A 21,699-nucleotide genomic window follows, 5' to 3' on the forward strand; every position below is an offset into this window, starting at 1 on the left:
TCCCTTGTGCCCCGTGTCCTCGCTGCCCCACGGTCCTGGCCTCCAGCTCAGCTGTCTCCAGTACTACACAGGCCCGACCAACAGCACCGCAGGGCTGGAGATGGAGGACGGCTGCGTTGAGAACCCCAAGTATTACAACTATGTGGCCGTGCTGTCCCTCATCGCCACCATCATGCTGGTGCAGGTCAGCCACATGGTGAAGCTCACACTCATGCTGCTCGTCACGGGGGCCGTGGTCGTCATCAACATCTATGCCTGGCGCCCCATCTTTGATGAATATGACCGCAAACGTTTTCAGGAACATGAGTAAGATGAAGCCTGTCTGGGGATCTGTGTTGTCTCCTTCCTCCCAACCCCAAGTCCCCACTTCAAGGTCACGGGCCTGGGGCTCATCAAAGATGGTATGGGAATCAGGGTTCGTGGCTTCTCATAGACATGCCACTAGTTGATTGTGATCCTGGGGTAGATCCTGTCTTTTCTTGATGAGTGGACAACCTCGGCTATCTCCGTGTTTGGCCGCTGGGCATCTGCCTGTCCCCAGGTGGGGCCTGAGTGTGCTACTCTCTATCCTGCAGCTTCCCTGCAGTCGCCTTAGAGAAGACGCAGGGATTTTCCACCCCTGGGCTCAATGGCACTGGCAGGTAAGGGCAGCGGCTTTCCCCTTTCTGGTCCGCAGTCTCCCTCTCTTCTGGAGACAAGAGAAGGGCATGATCTCACCCCTTCAAAGGCACACGATGTGGGATATTCATTAGAGAAGTTAGTATGTGTTTCCGTAAGAGGGCTGGGGCGGAGGTAGAATGACAATGGTATAGACCCGGCCATCGCGGCCCATCTGGGGTCAGAGAGAGAAGCTGGGGAGCAGCGGCAGTGTGGTTTAGGGTATGGGACGGGGGCTGGATTGAGGGGAGGGGAGCAGGAACCGGCGGGACAGACCATAGAGAGCACAGACCATAGAGAAATGAGGAGGAAAGAGCACAGCACCTGATCTAGAAGGATCTAGAAGATATGGCTTTGCCCCCTGCTGCAGGGCTGTCTCAGGGGCCACAGGCAGGCCAGTTTTTTGAGTCTGTTTCACGTCTTAAAGAGGATATTAGACTAGAAGTTCTCCAAGGTCCACTCTAGCTCTAAAGTTTTAGAATTTTATGATTCAGTGACTTGATTAGACCTTTAAGTAAGTTAAAGGGAAAAAAAAATGATTACCTAACAGAATTAGGGCAGAAGAACTGAATAGGCCCTTCACAAAAGAAGAAATCTGAATGGCCACTAATAAATGAAAGGCATTCATGTAATCAAGGATATGCAAATTAGGACCACAACAAAGACCACTACACACCTACCAGTTTGGCAAGAATGAAGACGTCTGGTAATACCAAGTACAATGGTAACTCACTCCTGATGGGAGTATAAATTGGTACAACCATTGTAGAAAACAATTTGGAATTACATAGTAAAGCTGCAAACAGACCTGCGACCCAGCAATTCCACTGCGCCCTACATACCTTACAGAAATCCGTGCACACCTGTGCGTCCCAGGACGTGCGTGCAGGATGGCTCATAGTCACGCTGTTCATCACAGCTACACCTACACAGACTTCCAAAGCAGATGGAAACAACCCAAACCACGTCAACAGCTATGGGTACACAAGCTGTGATCTACTCATACACTATATAGTAATGAGAACTGTAGCTCCATACAAAAATGTGACGTTATTTAAAAAGAATCATAAATGGTGCCCTCATCCCATCACTGCAATGCTAGTAGCTCCTTTCTCCAGAGGCTTCCGTGGTCCCACCTACAGTGTTTACGAAACATCTGGGGAGCCCTGAGGTGGATTCCAGGAGGGGCCGGGCCTGGGCGGCCTATTAGGAGCCCAGTGATCTCAGGAAGGTTTACCTGTGGGAGCCCGGACGGGATGTGAATGTGCTTAAGGAGCTAGGAGTGTCCGGCCCGGGGTGACGGGAAGGGCCCAGCCCCGCTGGTGGGAATCCAATCCGCCTCTGCCCCGCAGGCTGCCCCCGGTGCCTTCTAAGTACTCCATGACCGCGATGATCTTCGTCATGATGCTGAGCTTCTACTACTTCTCGCGCCACGTGAGTGCCTGCACACGCTCCCCTCCCCCTTGCACACAAGCTGGTGGGGCCTCCTGAGAACGCAGTCTCAGGATCCAAGAACCCAAGCTCCTCAGGAATGCTGGCTTCCCTTACCCAGCCTGGCATGTGGCCCTGGCCAAGCCATCGTCCCCTCCATTTTCCGGTTTCCTTCCTTGTCATACAAGGAGAACAGTTCTTTACGTCCTCCTCCTGACGGCCTCCAGCTTGCTGACACAGCACACGGAGGAGACATCGAAGCTTAGAGAAAATCTGTCTCCTAGGCCAGGGTTCGTGGATTTCACCCACCCTGGCTCTGGGGGTCACTAACACACTCCCCATGGAGCAGGAAGAGCAAAGGAAAGAAGCTGATGAAGTTTTGTTTGGTTAAGAGGAAGAAGAAAAACGGCAAGCAGTGAGGGAGAGGTCAGGGAAGTAGCTCCCCGGTAGCCCAGGTGCCCCCCAGTGGTTGGCCAGGGAAAGTGCAGCCTTCCCTAGCCGCTTGTTGGCCTGATGGAGCCTGCCGGAAGTGTGGACTCCACCTGGGGCTAGCCGATCCCCACTGCTGCCACCCGTCTCCAAGATCGACCCGTAGCTAGAATGAGGTCCCAGAATTAGGGGAGGCCCCCCCCCCACATACCCAGAAGGCTCTCGGAACTCTGCCGAACCACACGAGGGAAGCCCACCGCTGCTGCAGGGTGGCCTTTTTCCATCAGTGGGTCTCTGCCTTGTCTTTCCCTGACCATTTGGTGGTCCTCCTGCCAGTTTTTCCACTGGAGCCCCTCCGAGTTCTGTTCGTCTCTCCATCAAATGGCCGGCTACAGCACACCTTGCCTGTGTCTGTCCACAGGTGGAAAAATTGGCAAGGACACTGTTCTTGTGGAAGATTGAGGTCCACGACCAGAAGGAACGGGTCTACGAGATGCGGCGCTGGAATGAGGCATTGGTCACCAACATGTTGCCTGAGCACGTGGCACGCCATTTCTTGGGGTCCAAGAAGAGAGATGAGGTGAGGGGTAGTCTCACTTGGTAGCCAGCAGCCACGGGGCTGTGTGTCTTCAGCTGGCTTGCTTCCGGCAGCCCCTCTCTGGGCCCAAGGCCTCCTGAGGAGCCGGCACTGGTCCGGGCAGAGCCGCACGCAAGCAGCAACTGCAGCAGCAGCTCTCGGTAGAGGGCACCGCTTAGACGTTTTCTGTGGGCCACAGGTCCCTGGAAGGCCCCAACCTCTGTCAGCTGTGATCTCCTCACACAGAAGGGTTCTTATGCCTCATTCCCGACTCCGCCCCACCCTCTTCCTCAAAGCCAGGGCTGGTACGGCGCCCAGAGAAACTTCACTTGTTCGAAGTTATGATGAGCCACTTCCTTAGAATTCAAAGTTGGGACGATCTGGGAGGTGTCCATCCAAAAAGCTGCGCACACCGATCCTGGGTGTGGAAGACAGTCATTTCTGGGGTACATCATTCCACTGGCGTTTCTCTGAGCGCTCTGGCCCTGCCTCTTCTTAGGAGCTGTACAGCCAGTCTTACGATGAGATCGGAGTCATGTTTGCCTCCCTGCCCAACTTTGCCGACTTCTACACGGAGGAGAGCATCAACAATGGTGGCATTGAGTGTCTGCGCTTCCTCAACGAGATCATCTCAGATTTTGATTCTGTGAGCGCCCATCCTGCCCCTCTCCTGCCCCAAAGCCAGCTCGTTCCAGATTTTAGGTCAGGACAGGCTGCAGGAGTCACCTTGCTGCTCCGTTTCCTCGTATGAGCCTCTCCCTGTAGTGCAGGGGCTTCTGCAGCCTGGTGGGTCTCAGTGGGGAAGACAGAGCCTAGGAAATTACCTACAAGATCACAGCATAAGGACTGGCCAAAACAAGATCCTGAGGCCCCGGGTTCTTCGCACCCTCAAATACAGATTCAGTGAATATTTATTAGGTAACTTGTATTGCTAGAAAATACTTTTACATATCTGCTCAAACACCCTAGGGGCCTGGCAGTTTCGTTCCATGTTAAGGTCACAGAAACGGACGCTCCATCAGCAAGTTTGCCTAACATGTGACCAGTAAGTGGCAGAAGAGCTAGCTAAGGAAAGCATCACTTGGATGTCTTGTGAGGTTGTCGTAAACACACACACCTGTCCCTTAGTTGGCTCATTTATCTCCCTGGACTCTGCTGACCTTTCTCTCTCCTTTGACACTGGCCTCAGCTCCTGGACAATCCCAAGTTCCGGGTCATCACCAAGATCAAAACCATTGGCAGCACCTACATGGCCGCTTCCGGAGTCACCCCGGATGTCAACACCAACGGCTTTGCCAGCTCCAACAAGGTAGCTAAGCACTGCTGTGGCTGGAGATGGGGCTCTGCCTCCTGAGGCAGGAGCGTGGCAGTCCACACCTAGCGTGTGAAACAAGGAGTCACGAGGGTAGCTGGCGCTAGTGAGCACTGCTGTGCCAGTGGGTCACTCACACACACACACACACCACTAGCACCATGTGATGCAAATTTAAAATCAGGTTTACTGGCAAAGTGTAATGAGCAGAGAAAGAATAGGATTCACAAGCCCCCCGCTGGGGCCCAGCTTAGGCCAGACCTACCTGCTCTAACCGTGGCCATGCTCCCTGCATGCTCTAGACTTTAGAAAGAACTGGGGAGTAGCAACCATCCAGGCAATTATGTAACAATGAAAACATCCAGGTTGAGAGTAGTTCTCTTAGAAAAGGGTCTTCAGCCTGTTCTTTGGTTGTATCAGACCCACAGAGCTAGCTGTTCAGGAGGAAAGGAGCTGTGGGGCCCGGTCCCAACAGCAATTCCTAAACTATTAATCTGTGTTATACTACTACCATCCTATGTGATGTAAGTACTACTACCATTTCCATTTTATGGATGAGGCTAAAGAAACGTTGTCTAAGATGGGTCCTGACCTGCAAGGGCTTATAATCTCTAAGGAATCAAAATGAGAACCATCCCAAACTTGAGAGACCAGGTTCAGGCAGGTGATGATGAGGGAGGCCGCCTGATCAGCTACTTGGCAGACGGGAAGTGACGCAGCTGGCCAGGATTGGTCTTCCCACCTGGGAACCCTAAGGGATCCAGGGGAACTGTCAATGGCAAGCCACGGTAGAGGTCAGACTCACTTGTGAGAAGTGGAGAATAGGGCTTCTGACAACAAGGGGTAGGAATTCGCCTCCAGAATGCCGTGAAGGGGAGGAAGGTGCCGATGCCGGCCCTGACGCTCTCGCCGCTGCTCCCCGGCCCAGGAGGAGAAGTCAGACAAGGAGCGCTGGCAGCACCTGGCTGACCTGGCCGACTTCGCTCTGGCCATGAAGGATACGCTCACGAACATCAACCACCAGTCCTTCAACAACTTCATGCTGCGCATCGGTAAGGGCTCCTGGGCTTGCGTGCCCCTTGTCCCCTGCTGTCCTCGCTGGGGGGGGGGGGGGAATTCTCCTGGGTGAGCTCACAAGACACCAGAAGTACCAGACAGGTGTTGAAACTGGCAACTTCTGTACTGCATAAATTATTTAGCACAGGGGCCAGGACAGGATAAACAGGAGACGTATCTGCCCTCGGGTGGCCTAGAGAAAAGCTTCAAGAGGAACTGAGGAACAGACTTAGCTTTGTGGTTGGGATCAGGAGGTGAATTCTCTGGGAGAGGAGCTGGTGGCTTGAGATGGGATGACAAAATATGGCTTGTGGCTGTGCTCAATTTTACGTCCCTCCACCAGGCATGAACAAAGGAGGGGTCCTCGCTGGGGTCATTGGAGCCCGGAAACCACACTATGACATCTGGGGCAACACAGTCAATGTGGCCAGCAGGATGGAGTCCACAGGGGTCATGGGCAACATTCAGGTAGGTCCAGCAGCAGAGCGAAGCGTGTGCTTAGACCCAGGGGGCAGGAACAAAATCGGAACAGGGCGTGTTGCCATGCGCTACTGCCTCCCTTCTGTGGGCCCAGAGAAGCAGGTAGGTGGTTCTGGGAGCTCGCAGGCAAGGGTGGGAAGAGTTGCCTCAGTCGAAGGGAGGATATACTTCAGCCCCCTTTCCAAAATTTAGGCTTAAGTTCTTGGTAAGACTATCCCACCACTTGGTATGAACTTTCTGATCTCTTGTGCCTCTAATAGCTTCCCCCTAAAGCCACCCCGAGCCGTGTCAGCTGGGTCTGGCAGGAAAGCGCCACAAAGCGGGGAGAGGGGACATGAGAACAGGGAGTGATGCTGCCACCGGGGGTGCCCTGGGGCTGTCCTCTGGAAACAGCATGTGCTCTCACTAGGAGAGGGACAGGCCCTAGGCAAACCACCCTGTGCCCACTGGTGCGCAGACTGAGGGGCCTGGCCCGAGAGGTCTGGAGAAGACCACTACAGGTGGGCTCACCGGGACCTGCAGCCCCCGTGTGGACACCTCTGGGCCATCCCGGTCTGAGCTCATACAATGTTCTCCCTCTACAGGTGGTGGAAGAAACACAAGCCATCCTTCGAGAGTACGGCTTCCGCTTTGTGAGGCGAGGGACAATCTTTGTGAAAGGGAAAGGGGAGCTGCTAACCTTTTTCTTAAAGGGGCGTGATAAGCCAGCTGCCTTCCCGAATGGCTCCTCGGTCACCCTGCCCCACCAGGTGGTGGACAACTCCTGAATGGCCTCTAGCCCCACCACAGTCCAAATGGGAAGGTAGAATCTATTTTTAGAAACAAAGGCCTTGGGAAAGGACACATGACCAAGTCCCAACATTCCCAAACTGTCGAAGTGCACACTCACATAGACTTTAGGTTTAAAAATCTCAAGTCTTCATTTGTTCATGGATACGTGAGCTCTGAGGGTGGCCATAGTATTCCTCAGTGTGCCTGTAGCTTCCTCAGAGAGTAGGGGATCTTAGGCATAGTACTGGAACAATCCTTCCAGAGCCCTGGGTCTCACCAGCCCTCCTTGCCCCGGAGAGGCCACAGCCACTGTGAGCAGGAAATGTGTCCGAGGTGGAACAAAGCTGCCTTTGCTTCTGGGCTGGGAGCACAGATGGGAAAGCTGTGCTTCAGACAAGGACTTGGCAGGACCTGACGGCTAAGCAGGCACGTGTTCTCCCCTGCGCTCACCTGGAAGCAATCTTTCAAGCTGGAGACCTGCTCGTCTCCATATGGTCCGGGTTAGGTGAACTGGCCCTCATGCTGATGTTCCTGATAATCTTGAAAGGTTCTTCTGGAACCCCTGCCACCTTAGTCATGAGAGCAGAAAGTGCAATATTTCCTTTTACCTGGTGGGAGGGAGGGAAAGGGAATTTATTTCTGAGAGAAAAATATATAAACAGATCTTCTACATTTATATTTTTAACTTTCTGTTAAAAAAACACTTTCCGCTATTGCCTTGCCTCTTGAGCTCTTGCTACAGTCGCCTTTGCCACTGCTTTAAAAGAGGATTTACAGGTATTGATAAAGAACAAGACTGTTTTATTAAAAGCTTTATTCAACTTGAATGTGATCATTGTGAAAATCCTGTTAAGTACTTTGCTAACTCACATCATGCATCCTTCCACGTGCCTGGAAGGCAAGAGCCTGAGCTAAGACATCTGATTATCCTCAAGCTCCTTTCTTCTACTAAATGGTGGTCCGAGCCGACTCTGCCTGGCCCCTGGGTGCCCACACATGTAGGCTGCCTCCTGGTCATCCGGTCCAGGAAGTGAAAGTGACCGTGTTAAGGCCTGGATGCAGCTCTGGGCCCAGGGCAGGAAGCAGAGTAAGGACTCCTATTTGTGACTGGGCAAAGCGGGGACAGGCACCGAAACAGCTGGCCCCCGCCAGACACAGGCTTTCACATCTGGGCACCATCCTTATATTATTTTCATCAGGAATAAAACGAGTCAGCCAGGCTGAGGCCGGGATTATAATACAAGGAGAAATGATCCGCTACCGAGATCAGGAGCTGGGGGGAAGACAGACAACTGTGCAGCTGTGGCCGAGCACCTGCAGGAAGGATGGGGGAGGGTCTGCTGCCCTTCACAACCATTGAGTTTGAGCAGACTTCTGATCATGCTTTTTTATAGCTGACTCAATACTTTCAACTCTCTACTAACGTTTAGAAAACAAAGTATCAGCTGCATACAGCCCTGATTATCCACAATACTTACACCGTATTCTTTATAAAATAGTAGCCTAGAACACACTGCTTCAAACTAAAGATCAAACACACTTTCCTTAAGTGTGTGATTCCTGTCATATCAGGCACCTGGAGTGTTCTAAGAACTTTCTTTTCAAAAGTCTTAGGAAAATGAGGCAGAATTACTTAAAGCGTTCATAAAAGCTAGAAATACTCGTTAAATTAAAAGGTACCCAACTCCCTCTTTCACAAGATGCCTTCAACTACCCCATCATCCATTCTGATTTTCAGCTAAAATGTACAATCAAATCAATACCCCCACTGTCCAAACTTGCCCCTTACCACCCTGATGAGGTGCGTGACTGTTCTCATTCCAAGGATGGTCCCCAGGCAAGGGGTCTGAGCCTTTCAATAGTTTTCAGTCAACAGGACCTAGCCTGGGGACTCCACACAGTATTATTTTACTCACTTTTGACATGTTCCCAATGAAAATATTCTAGGAGACCAGGCTCATATCCAACTTTTCTCCTTTTCTTGCAAATGAAGTAAACACTTGATGTAGGGGCTTCGAAAAAAACAGATTTTCATGGGATGCTCGCTGTTCTTCCCACGACGGGGATAATGCATCCATTCCTAAAACAGATTATATCAATCTCATTTAGTGCAATTGGGGGAATCAGTACCCGGATCATCGATGTTCTGGACCCCCAATGTAACCGTTCCCCCCCCCCAAGTCTGGAGCTGAGACTGCCCTTTATTGGACCAATGAAATTTTGAGACCTGAACAGACTCTGCCCAGAAGTCTAAAACCTATGGTGTGAAATCTGTGGCAGCTTCAAAACTTCCACCTCCTAAAAATATTTGATCCTATTTTTCACTGTTGCCATGTCACATTACTATGGTACATTTAAAACAACACAATCTCTCTCAGCCAGTCCTAAAAAATTCCCATATACAGAAGAGTCTCTAGAGAGCTAAGTGTATACTTGTCTAATTGGCTTCTTAGTGAAATGAGTCTTGGCTCGCTTCACCACAAGTGACCCTGTGGCTCAGCCTCATTAGCTGTCTCTCCTCAAGAGGGATCTCCAATGACAACAAATCAAACTCAAGAATAACTGGCAGAGTCAGAGCAAAGGAGGTGGGAACTAGGGTAATTATGTTCACTACTTACAAAGAGGACAGGCAAAATGGTAGAAAGAAGGAAAATATTCTTTGTATTTTACTGAGTAAATTTCTAGTAGATTAACAGAAGAATGGGTCTCCAGAAGTCTAACTGATACAGTCTCCCTATTTTACCGTTTCATTCGACTGGAATCACGAGCATATTATCACTTTTTTGTCGAGGCATCCTTCCTCTCACCTTGGTACGTAATGGTGACGTCAGTTGGCAGGGTTGTCGTGAGGTCCTTATACAGCAGTCTAGCACGAAATAGGAACTGACTTCGCGGCTCCACTTTGTAAGTAAATGACAGCAAGTTGCACAGCGAGTTTCTCTGCAAGGGCCCGGCCAGAAAGGCTGCAAAGTCACTCTGAGGATCAAAACAGACACAAAATTTATGATGATTACAGCTCCAAAGTCAGTCAGTGGTTGTGACACTTCAAACATATCTACAAAAATAGGGCCCATGAATCAAATTTCACAGAAATAAAGGGCAGAGAAAAGCCTATAAAAAGGATTAATGATAAAGATTTGTAAGATAACGAAGAGTAGGCGGCATCCTAGAAAGGCCTGCAGAAAGCGCTAAATAAATGGCCAGGGGCATAAGGCAAATGCACTTTGTACAGCTGGCTAAGACGCTCTGAGTCCGCATTCTCATATCGGTTTAAGTAACGACCAAGAGCTTCAGAGTTATTCTAAATGCATGGAGGTGGGGGGTAGGGGGAACAGGACACCAAGCTTATAAAAGTCACATATTTCTTATCTGCATTCATTTCCCGTCTACTTAAAAAAATTTGTTTTAGCCCAACACTAGTTCCACTGCAACCCCAAGAAGGTAGGCCAGAGTTCAGACAAAGATGGATGGTATTCCCCTATGTGTCATTCTGCTTTGCATTTATACCTAAAGTTCAGCAAGGCACTTGGCACACAGTAGGTACTCTATAAATATCTGCTGAATTAAAAGCATAGAAACTCTACAGGCATACGTTAGAGATACTGTGGGTTCAGTTCCAGACCACTGCAATAGAGTCAAATGAAATTTTTGGTTTCCCAGGACAGTTATGTTTACACTACACTGTAGTCTATTAAGTATGCAATAACATTATATCTAAAAAACGTATACATTTTAATTAAAAAATATTGCTAAAAAATATTTTTTTGTTAAAAAATGCTAACCATCATTTGAACTTTTAGTCAGTAGTAATCAATGATCAGATCACCAAAACAAATAATGAAAAATCTGGTAAAATTTTGAGAATTGCCAAAATGTGACAGAGACACAAAGTGAGAAAACACTGCTGGAAAAATGCACCAACAGGCTTGCTTAACACCGAGTTGCCACAAACCCTCAATCTGTAGAAAAATGGACTATCTGCGAAGCACAACAAAGAAAAGCACAATGAAGTGAGGTGTGACTGTACTACTGTGTGAAGGGAAGAAAGTGTAAAGTATAAAAGCCTGAGGACCACAATCAAGGAGTAAATAATCCCTTAACCAGTACCCACGTTCCACAGCATCCAGAGTTTCAAAAGGGGAAAAAGGTGGAAAATAGCTTGTATATAAATAAGAAACACACGTCAGAAGGATAATGGTCAAATTTCTGGCTCAGAAGTACAAAGCATTTTTAAAATACAAAGGAAAACTTGCCTGCCCACCCCCTCAACCCTTACACCTATTCTGGCCTCATAACATATGCTATATAAGATCCCAGACAGAGGCACTTGGGTGGCTCAGTCGGTAAAGCATCTGCCTTCGGCTAAGGTCATGATCCCAGGGTCCTGGGATCAAGGCCCACATTGGGCTCCCTGCTCAGCAGGAAGCCTGCTTCTCCCTCTCCCTCTGCCGGTCCCCCTGCTTGTGCTTTTTCTTTCTCTGTCAAATAAATAAGTAAAATATTAAAAAAAAAAAAAAAATCCCGGACATATACCTGAAGTCGATCTGCCTGGTACTTCCTCCCGGCATAAGCATTTAGGTATTCACAAAGACAGAACAGGAAGTGCTGAATATTATTCTGTAAGTATTTTGCAGATATTTCCTCTAGGGGAATGAAGACTGGAATTGAATGGTGATGTATCCGAAGTGGCTTCTGTATGACAAGGTCGATAAAATAGGAATCCAGCAGATTTCCCTCAAAAGCAGTGCTGATGCAGACACAGACCCCTCGGCTGGTCAGTTTCCCACTGAGCCCTGAAACAAACAAGATGAAACCTCTCAACAGACGTCAGCAAAGGCAGTATCTTCTTCAGCTGCATATCCCATTTGCTTCAGCGCTGCCTCGCACACACAGTATGTGTTCAAATGCGTGCTGAAGGAACATCACTGACTCTTTTCACTCACTCTGGCTCACTTTGAATTTGAGTCGTTAAAACCACAGAAGATGGTGGAAAAGATAAAATATCCTAACATCAAATTATGGAAGAACAGATTTTGAAATTTTCATGTTACCTCTTCTTTTTCTCTGAGTGTCAATTAATGTACAATAGTCCGGTTCCTTCCACAATATGCCATAGATAATGGGCAGGATAAATCCCCATTTTAATGGGAAAACAGACTTAACGGGTTCAAACTGTTTGACCAGTGGCATCAAGCCAGCCAGCAGCAAAGGCAGTTCTAGTACAAGTTCTGACACACACTGGATAAATAAAATGAGTAATCTAAGCCAGACACCAGCCAATCTTCTGCAAAAAGAGGCCAATTTTGTAGGTCAAGACGCCTACAAATAGTACAGCAGCTTTACGTGTGTATGTTGAGGAAGGCAAAAACCCATGCTCATGAAATAAGTCCAGGACTAATAATATATCTGGCAAACCAACTCACTAGAGAGAAGAGACTCAGACTGGAACAGTTCAGAAAATAAATTATACCTGTAAAACGATAGGCCTGCAGAATGGCTTTCACCTTTTCCTGTCTTCTTTCCATAACTTCTTGTTCACTGATTTCCAGCGTCTGGTCGTGTTCTACACTGGCAGTAGATGCTCTAACCTACAAAATATGCACCATATCAAACTGGACAGGGGCATAGCACAGGGTCCCTGCCCTCACAAAAGTGGAAAGTAAGCTAAATGCAGAGGGTTTTGGGGGTTTTTTTTAATGTAATAACTCAAGAAATGCTATAGTGACCCGTTAGTGCTATGAATTCACAACAGAGGAAGAACCTTGTGGGTCACAGTGCTGAGAATCAGAAGTAGAAACTGTGCTGGCCTGAAGAACAATTAGGACTTTGGTGGGAATGGAGAGTATTGTGAGAGGAACAAGAACAGGGTGTGAGGAAAGTCTAGGATGAGTACAGGGTGAGCAAAACAATGAAAACATGACATACCACAACTTGCAGGATACAGTTAAAGCCATGTGCTACGGACTGAATGTCTGTATCCCTCAAAATTCATACGTTGAAACCTAATGCCCAGTGTGATGGTACCTGGAGGTGGGGCCTCTGGTTGGTGATTAGGTCCCAGTATTGGAGCCCTCATGAATGGGATCAATGCCCTTGTAAGGGACCCCAGGGAGTTAGCTTGCCCTTTCCAACATGTGAGGCTACACGAGAAGAGTACCATCAATGAGGAACCAGGTCCTCACTGGACGTTGAATCTGCCGGGTCCATAATCTCGGACTCCCCAGCCTCTAGAACTGTGAGACATATGTGTTGCTGATAAGCCATCCAGATTATGGTATTTTTGTTACAACAGCCCATACTAAGACACTGTGCTTAGTGGGAAATTTATAACCTCACATACAAAAAGGGGGAAAAAAAGACTAAAAAAAATAAAGTATTCATCTTAGGAAGCTAAAAAGCAACTTAAATCCAAAGAGAAGGAAGGGTAGTATGATGAGAAGATATTAGTGAAAATACAACACAAATGTACAATAGAGAAAATCAGTAACACCAAAAGGTGGTTCTTTAATAAAACAAATACAAAACTGATAAAACTTAACAAGACTGATCAAGGAGAGAAAAAGAGTGGAAGAGTGAACACAAATTATGAAGATTAAAAATTACCAGAATAAAAAATGAGACAATACTACTGGCCAAACCTACTCACAAGATAGTAAGTTGAGAAGGTTCAAACAAGTTGAAACATGAGTTTAGATGAAATGGACAAATTCCCTGAGAAATTCAACTTACCAAAGATGACCCCAAAAGAAATAGGAAATATAAAAGTTTATATTAATCAAAGAAATTGAATCAGAAACTTTTAAAAAATATTTTATTCATTTGTCAGAGATTGAAAGAGAGCAAGCACAAGCAAGGGGAGCAGCAGGCAGCGGGAAGGGGAGAAGCAGGCTTCCCGCTGAACAAGGAGCCAGATGTGGGGCTCAATCCCAGAAGGCAGACCCTCAACCGACTGAGCCACTGAGGCGCCCCATAAAAATCAAATTTCTAAAAAATAATACCATGTATCGGGGTCATCAAAATGTGGCTTGTGGGTCAAACCTAACTGGACACTTACTTTCGTAGATAAGGTTTTACTGGAACACACCCATTAATTTACATATTGTTCGTGCCACTTCACAATACAACAGCGCAGCTAAGTATCTGCCATAGAGACCATCTGGTTTACAAAGCTTAACACACTGACGATCTGGCCTTACACAGGAAAAGCTTGCTGACCCCTGCCATATATAGTAACATCAGGAAAAATCAAATACATAAAGATAAATATAATGAATGATTTAAGACCTCTACACGTAAAACTACACCACTGCTGAGAGAGACTGAAGAACTAAATAAATGTAAAGAAAGATCACATACACTGGCTGGAAGATGCAATATGGAAAATATTTCAATTCTCTCCAAATTGGTGTATAGATTCAATGCAATCCCAATCAAATTTATAGGTTTGTTTTTGAAAACTGACGGCTGATTCCCAAATTTATGTAAAATTCAAGGGGCCAAGAATAGCCCAAGATAATTCTGAAGATGATGACACACATGACAGGTGGACATATATAACATATACGGTACACGAACCTCTGGTACTAGCACAAAGACAAACAGACCAATGGAACAGAAGTCAGAAACAGGCCAACGGTGGACCCAAAGATCCTTTACAATACAATGGGAAAAGAGTGGACTTCAGAAAGCGGTACTGGATGCGGTGGATATCCATGTGGGAAAAAAAAAAAGCTATGACCTCTTACGTCATACCATACACAAAAATCAATTCCAGGGGCCNAAAAAAAAAAAAAAACTAAAAAAAAAAAAAAAAAAAAAAAATCAATTCCAGATGGACTGCAATTCTGAAAGTAAAAAGGACAATAGAGCTTTTAGAACATACCACAGAACATCTTCATCATCTTAAGATAGGCCAAGATTTATTAAAAGAAAACAAGAGCAGTAAGTAAAAAGTTAGATTCCTAAATCAAACTTTATTTAACTGAAGACTTTCCTTTCATCAGAAGACACCATTAGAGAGTGAAAAGGCAAGCCACAGGCTAGGAGAAGACTCATAATACATACCCCAAACAAAGAATTCATATCCAAAATACGTAAAGACTCTACAATTAAGTAAGAGACAGACAACACAATAAAAATGTTTGCAGAAGCCCTAGAAAACATATTTCACAAGAGAAGACTTTCAAGTATCCAATACAAGTACTTAACAGCATTAGTTATCAGGCAATTGCAAATTACTCCACCATGAGATACTATGACACTCCCACCAGAGTGACAATTTTTTTAAACTGACAATATCAAGTACAGGTAAAGATGCAAAACAATGGAAATCCCATACACTGGTGCTGGGAATGTAAAATTGGTATAATCACTTCCAGAAACTGGCAGTATTTACTAAAGATAATATACATACCCTGTGACCTAGCAATTCCACAAGGTATTCACCCAATAGAAAAGTACAGATTTTTACATCAAAACACAGGAACAAGAATGTTTCACAGCCCCACAGTGAAATAACCCAAACAACCCAAATGTACCAACAATATGATTTAGTAAATAAATTGCGGACTAGTCATAAAATGAAATTACTACACAGCAATAAAAAAGAACGACCACTATATGCACCAGTTTGGATGAATGTCACAGAACATTCAGCAAAAAAATGTCAGACATGAAAGAGTTTATACTTTTTACATTTATATAAAATTCAATGATGTAGTGTTTTATGAAGCATTTTCTTGGCCGTGCAGGAGTTATCGGAGTAGATATACAGAAAGAGAACCAACTAGCAGACTACTGCAATAATCCTGGCATCCAAATCACCTAGTAAATATTTACAACATATGTGGATAATACCTGAAGTACAAAGACAATCTGAGGGAAAATTTGACAGGTCTTGCTGACTGATCCTGGTCTTGAGAGAAAACTAACAAGAGGAAAGAATCAAAGTTCTCTGTGTGGTTTCAAGTGTGGGTAAGGGAAAGATGGCGCTAATGACAAAAGTGCCAATGACTCAGGTCAGGCTGAGACTGAAGTAACAGGCTCATGTCTCTGAGCGCAGGCTAAGAGACTACGATGAAGAACTTGCCTGGCCTATCAGTAGTGTCTGACAATTACTGGTTGATACTGATTAGTTGACTCTACAGGACTGATCACTTGAGAGGCCAAGGGCTGAAATCAATCAGTAAGATCACAGGTGAAACCCAGTATACGAATTTGCTAATTCCCAGATCATGCCTGTTCTTTACACTCTGGGAAAACTTGCTAATGTCACCCTTGCACTTACTCTGGCTTGACGTTGCTTCACTTCAGCTCTCAGCTCATCTCGCAGACATCTCAGTTTATGAATCTTGGTCCTAAGAGCGCTTTCAACTGCCTGTGCTCTCTGCAGATCTTCTAAGTTTTTACGGGATCTGTTCACTTGAATCTCTAGTCTTTCCAAGTGAGCTAAAACACCTGAGGAAAGTAAAACGGCAATTTCACAAGAAGCCAGGGATTTCTAACTCTGGCAACAGGGAGCATTTCAGGCAGAACAGAGGGTGACTCTTTTTTCAGACCTTTGGTCAGTTAACATGTTAGACATTGGCTACAATTTATAAAATCAGAGGAGGTGACAACAGAAATCAATGATAAGCAACCTCGTACGCTCAGTACTAATGTACAAGCAGTCTCTGACCAGGATGCTGCTCGAAGAGAGCATTTTCTGAATAGAACTCATCTTAGTTACCCATGATAATAAGGACTCAGGGGAAACCGGGGTACCAAATTCAGACTCTCTCTCAGAACCTTTTTTTAAAAACATAGAATCATTTTTTAAATTGGTTTTTATGCATGTTTTCCCAAAGTGCTAATGCATAACTCTTTGGATTTAGACATCTAGAGAGACTTAAATTAAGTACCTTCTCTGAAAAGTATTATTCACACAGGGCTATAAAGATACACACTAGAGGGAGTGCCTACCAATACTACTGGGTATTAAAAAGGAAAACAAGTTCATAGTTGGACAGAAATTCAGAGGCAAATCTCAGTTCCCAAGAGATTAAGGGCCAATACAGGAAAGGTCACAGTTTCAAAATGCCAATCAAGTCTAACAATAAAGCATTTGCTGAACATTTCCTACATATTAAGACACTTGTGCTAGATGCTTTACTTGCAAACCATGTAAAGAAATAAAGCACGAAGAGAATTAAATACTTATCTAATCTCCACAACCACCACTGTGAGGCTAATTTTTGCCTCCACCTTCCAGATGAAGAAATTAAGGCAGAGAAAGGTAAAATAACTTGTCTAAAGCTACAATTTTTCTAATGGCAGAGCCAGGACTCAAACCTAGGTCTAATCAACACCAAAGTCACTGCCTGGCACCGACCCTTCCACAGGTGAAACGCATAAGTGACTGTAAAAAAATCCTGGAAAGAGACCTCACTGGCTAGAACTGTAGCTCTGAATATAAACACTGGGCATATTATGAAGGTGACCTATCGGTTTAAAAAGGGGCAGGAGCCTAGAAATGTTTGAAGTAATTTTCCTTGTGCAATGAATGACCTTAGCTGCCTGTTCCTTTCAGTCTTCAGTTTGTTCCTTTCACCATAATGCTCCCAAACAGGCCTAGCCACACATCCGTCCGAGGGGGAAAGGGCTCGTTTAACCTAGGGGTCATCTTGGCAGCAGTAAGGGGGGGGGGAAGGGCGACCCTGTGAATACCTCCTTTGGACTTGCCGTCATTCGCCCACTCCATCTCAGATTTCCACAGGCCCTCCTATGAAGTTGGGCAGGCAAGCGGTAATACGGACCGAGATTTCCTTGCTGGTAAAAGGAAAAGGCAAGAAAGTCACACCTATTCACGACAGGACGCGCACAACTCAGGCACGGACCGTCGGCCCCCGGACACCCCAAGTGTCACCGCTAGAACTCCCCTTCCCTGACACTTCCCTCCCGCTCCCCAGTCCCGGCTGGCGGTGTCCCCGTCTATCTACCCCTGCGCCCGCCCCAGAACACGGCTTTATAAGAGGCCGTTCAGTCTTCTACCCTGGTCACGGTCCCGTCCCTCACGGGGTCTTTCGCTCCCAGCCTTACCTCTGCTCCTCTCGCTCACCCATGACAAGGAAAAGAGTTCCCGCCGTCCACGCCTTCAAAAAATCAAACCAGTCGGACCCAGGGTGCTTTGCGCCCCTGCCGTACAAAAACATGGCTGCAGTCAGGGCCCCTCCCTCATCCCGGCATGCACCGGGGAGCAGGTCTGGCCTTTCGGTGCGCCAGGAAGATGGCGTCCTCCGGCTTAGAGCCGCCAATCCTAGTCCAATACTTGGTGTTACGAAAGGATCTATCGCAAGCTCCATTCTCCTGGCCAGCGGGCGCACTGGTAGCGCAGGCCTGTCACGCAGCCACCGCGGTCTTGCACATTCACCGCGACCACCCCCACACGGCCGCTTACCTCCGGGACCTGGGGCGCATGCGCAAGGTGGTCCTCGAGGTGAGGCATCCGGCGGAGGGGGAGGGGTGCCGAGGCTGTCGAGGCCGGAAGTGGGTGTGGTCTTGGGGCTGAGGCTTAACTTAGTAGAGTGGATCCGGGGATAGTGGGGAGGAGTCGTTCACACCTAAGTTTTGGAAAAGTTTCGGGGGCTTCCGCTATTGCTCCGGGAGCCTTCCCTTGGCTGGACGGGGTCTGACTGTGTGACGAGTGCACGTTGGGCTGGTTATTAATGCTTCCCGCACCTCTCCATTCTCACCCGCCTCCGTCTTAAGAGATGCCTGTGAGAGTGGAGGCGGGTGGAACGAGGCCCTGCCCTTCCACCTGTGCACTGGGCCGGCCTTTTATTGCAACGCCCAAAGGTACTGTCCCGCCCCCTCCCCGAAAAGCCGATTCGGAAGGGATAGGGACACGGTGCAAGTGAAGTGAAATTGAAGCATTACCAGGATATGACGCCTAATTATTTTAAAGTAAATGTGTACCTAATGTAAGTTGAAGGGATAGGGACACGGTGCAAGTGAAGTGAAATTGAAGCATTACCAGGATATGACGCCTAATTATTTTAAAGTAAATGTGTACCTAATGTAAGTTGAAGGGATAGGGACACGGTGCAAGTGAAGTGAAATTGAAGCATTACCAGGATATGACGCCTAATTATTTTAAAGTAAATGTGTACCTAATGTAAGTTGAAGGGATAGGGACACGGTGCAAGTGAAGTGAAATTGAAGCATTACCAGGATATGACGCCTAATTATTTTAAAGTAAATGTGTACCTAATGTAAGTTGAAGGGATAGGGACACGGTGCAAGTGAAGTGAAATTGAAGCATTACCAGGATATGACGCCTAATTATTTTAAAGTAAATGTGTACCTAATGTAAGTTGAAGGGATAGGGACACGGTGCAAGTGAAGTGAAATTGAAGCATTACCAGGATATGACGCCTAATTATTTTAAAGTAAATGTGTACCTAATGTAAGTTGAAGGGATAGGGACACGGTGCAAGTGAAGTGAAATTGAAGCATTACCAGGATATGACGCCTAATTATTTTAAAGTAAATGTGTACCTAATGTAAGTTGAAGGGATAGGGACACGGTGCAAGTGAAGTGAAATTGAAGCATTACCAGGATATGACGCCTAATTATTTTAAAGTAAATGTGTACCTAATGTAAGTTGAAGGGATAGGGACACGGTGCAAGTGAAGTGAAATTGAAGCATTACCAGGATATGACGCCTAATTATTTTAAAGTAAATGTGTACCTAATGTAAGTTGAAGGGATAGGGACACGGTGCAAGTGAAGTGAAATTGAAGCATTACCAGGATATGACGCCTAATTATTTTAAAGTAAATGTGTACCTAATGTAAGTTGAACCCAGCGTCATAAATACCAGACACCACCGGTGTAAAATAGAGGTCAGTTTCTTTTTGTAGATGACCAAACAGATCTTACCCTTACCTTTTCCCTTTGTCAGTTCTGCTGCTGGAAATGTATCCTAGGAAGATAATCAGATGCACCGAAGAGCATTGTATAGTACAAGAATATTCATAGGAGCACTTTATAATAGTAAAAAATGTGGAAATTACCAAATTTCCAACACTGTTGATTGGTTCATTTTATGCCCATAAAATGTGCTATTGTAAAGCTAGCGTAAATCATGGTTTTGGAGCGTATTTAGTTGGCATGGAAGAGTGCTCATGTGACGCTAACAACTGCATTCTATACAAAATGATCCAGATTTTGAAAGGAAAAACTAAGGAAATACATCCAAATATTAAGCAGGTGGTGGGATTTTAGTTTCTAATGCTTCTCTATTATTTTTAGTTTTCTACATTAAGCACATATTTTACTTTACATGATAAAATTTATTTTAAACAAACTAGAACCCTGGGGTGGGGTAATACCTTTATGGCCAGCTGGCACAAGCAGATTTGTCTGTTCTGTGCTCTGCTTCTGATAGGCTGCAGATGAAAGGACCCTAAAGGAGCTGGCTGAGACCCTGCAACAGAAGAACATTGACCACATGCTGTGGCTGGAGCAGCCTGAGAATATCGCCACTTGCCTTGCGCTCCGTCCCTACCCCAAGGAAGAAGTGAACCAGTATTTGAAGAAGTACCGATTGTTCAAATGACTAAGGTTATCAGTTGCCTTGATGTATTTGAGTATCAGCTGGATCCAGAAACTGCATGCCGTCTGTCCCTAAGCATCATGTACTCCTCTCAATGGTAACTCGCTCTTCCCTTTAAGTTATGAATGTTTCTTGAGGGTCAAACGCATGTTCATATTAAAGTTGTCATTAATAAGTACTACCTCTTATTTTTAATTATTAATTAGTTCAGATGGGGAAAGTAGTGAGCTGCAATATTTCTATGGGTCATTGCTCAAATGGAAGATTTGGTTAGACTTCTATCCAGGGGTCAAGGAAACAAATACCCTTCCTTTTTCATTAGGAATAAGAGTTCTTCCAGTCGTCACCCAAGTTTAAAACTTTGCCTTTGAATTCTTTATTTCTTATTCACATCCAGATACCATATTCATTGTAATCTAGGACAATATCAACTTTCAGATACACCATTATTTTACATGTTGTTAGGAAAGAAGAAATGCTGCCTATTAAGACATGTGATTAAGCATAAGATGTATTTCAGTTTCAAAGATGTTATAATATGTATATATGCACACACACACACAAATGTATATATTTGATGAAATTTGTCAAGTACATTATCGTAGTTTTCAGGGCTACCACCCTGCATCGGGCTCTCATTTTGTTTATCAGAGTGTCCGTCCGACTGGTCTGTTCCCCTCTCGTGTATCCTGGCTACAATCAGCAGGCTTCCTGCCACTAGGTTTATTTAAGATCATTGAGCACCCTGTTCAGTAAAGACTCCTACTTGCCCATAGAATAAAGTCAGAACTCTTCAGCTTAGCCTTCAGACCCTCCACATTTATATTTCCTACCCAGCATTTTAAGTTTACCTTCTACTCTTCCTTATCCAAACTCAATGTTTCAACAAAGGCACTCCAGTTGCTGCCTGCCATTCTCTGGCCTGGGAGCCAAGCACTAGTACTTCCCTCCCTGTTCCCATCTCTGGACTTTAAAGATTTTTTTTTTTTTTAATTTCTTTATTCAACAGAGATAGAGACAGCCAGCGAGAGAGGGAACACAAGCAGGGGGAGTGGGAGAGGAAGAAGCAGGCTCACAGAGGAAGAGCCTGATGTGGCTCGATCCCATAACGCCGGGATCACGCCCTGAGCCGAAGGCAGATGCTTAACCTCTGTGCCACCCAGGCGCCCCCCACCTCTGGACTTTAAACTATTTCTGCTCAAGTTCGATCACCTTCACATGGTCTTACCCAGCCCAAAATGACAGTCTCCTTCTCTGAACATCTAGAACACTCTGTGCAGTGTTTTACATATTTCTAGAAACATTTGGAATCATCTGCAGAAACTGCTTGGACCTCTGTGAAGAAAAGGTTATAAAGGGTAATTTGCTCAGCAGATACTTGTAAGTCTACA

The 21,699-nt window shown here is 46.0% G+C and overlaps 3 protein-coding genes across 6 annotated transcripts in view; 2 read left to right on the forward strand and 1 right to left on the reverse strand.

Moving 5' to 3' along the window:
* The window catches only part of ADCY3 (adenylate cyclase 3), a 77,417-nt gene extending 69,877 nt beyond the window's left edge, over positions 1 to 7,540 (forward strand). For 3 of the 4 annotated variants that reach the window (XM_034659808.1, XM_034659811.1, XM_034659810.1), the window contains exons 14-21: positions 47 to 306; positions 576 to 641; positions 2,010 to 2,091; positions 2,939 to 3,097; positions 3,594 to 3,740; positions 4,284 to 4,403; positions 5,335 to 5,458; positions 5,806 to 6,165. In XM_034659808.1, the coding sequence (XP_034515699.1) occupies positions 47 to 306; positions 576 to 641; positions 2,010 to 2,091; positions 2,939 to 3,097; positions 3,594 to 3,740; positions 4,284 to 4,403; positions 5,335 to 5,458; positions 5,806 to 6,134 (1,287 nt within the window). In that variant the 3' untranslated portion in view covers positions 6,135 to 6,165. Of the gene's footprint in view, positions 1 to 46; positions 307 to 575; positions 642 to 2,009; positions 2,092 to 2,938; positions 3,098 to 3,593; positions 3,741 to 4,283; positions 4,404 to 5,334; positions 5,459 to 5,805; positions 6,166 to 6,526 lie in introns of those variants that run through there. The other variant, XM_002913791.4, reaches the window with a different exon arrangement.
* Positions 4,574 to 17,936, reverse strand: CENPO (centromere protein O). Its single transcript, XM_034659812.1, has 8 exons — positions 17,790 to 17,936; positions 17,418 to 17,519; positions 16,000 to 16,169; positions 12,184 to 12,301; positions 11,247 to 11,506; positions 9,521 to 9,689; positions 8,630 to 8,793; positions 4,574 to 7,321 (listed from the first exon to the last, which is right to left on the reverse strand). The coding sequence occupies exons 2-7, from the start codon at positions 17,449 to 17,451 to the stop codon at positions 8,657 to 8,659; spliced, it is 888 nt and encodes a 295-aa protein (XP_034515703.1). The 5' UTR covers positions 17,452 to 17,519; positions 17,790 to 17,936; the 3' UTR covers positions 4,574 to 7,321; positions 8,630 to 8,656.
* PTRHD1 (peptidyl-tRNA hydrolase domain containing 1) lies at positions 17,935 to 20,486 on the forward strand. Its single transcript, XM_002913793.4, has 2 exons — positions 17,935 to 18,186; positions 20,141 to 20,486. The coding sequence occupies exons 1-2, from the start codon at positions 17,935 to 17,937 to the stop codon at positions 20,309 to 20,311; spliced, it is 423 nt and encodes a 140-aa protein (XP_002913839.1). The 3' UTR covers positions 20,312 to 20,486.
* The last annotated feature ends 1,213 nt before the right edge of the window (positions 20,487 to 21,699 follow it).

This window comes from Ailuropoda melanoleuca, chromosome 4 (assembly GCF_002007445.2).
Source record: "Ailuropoda melanoleuca isolate Jingjing chromosome 4, ASM200744v2, whole genome shotgun sequence".
Lineage (NCBI taxonomy): Eukaryota > Metazoa > Chordata > Mammalia > Carnivora > Ursidae > Ailuropoda > Ailuropoda melanoleuca.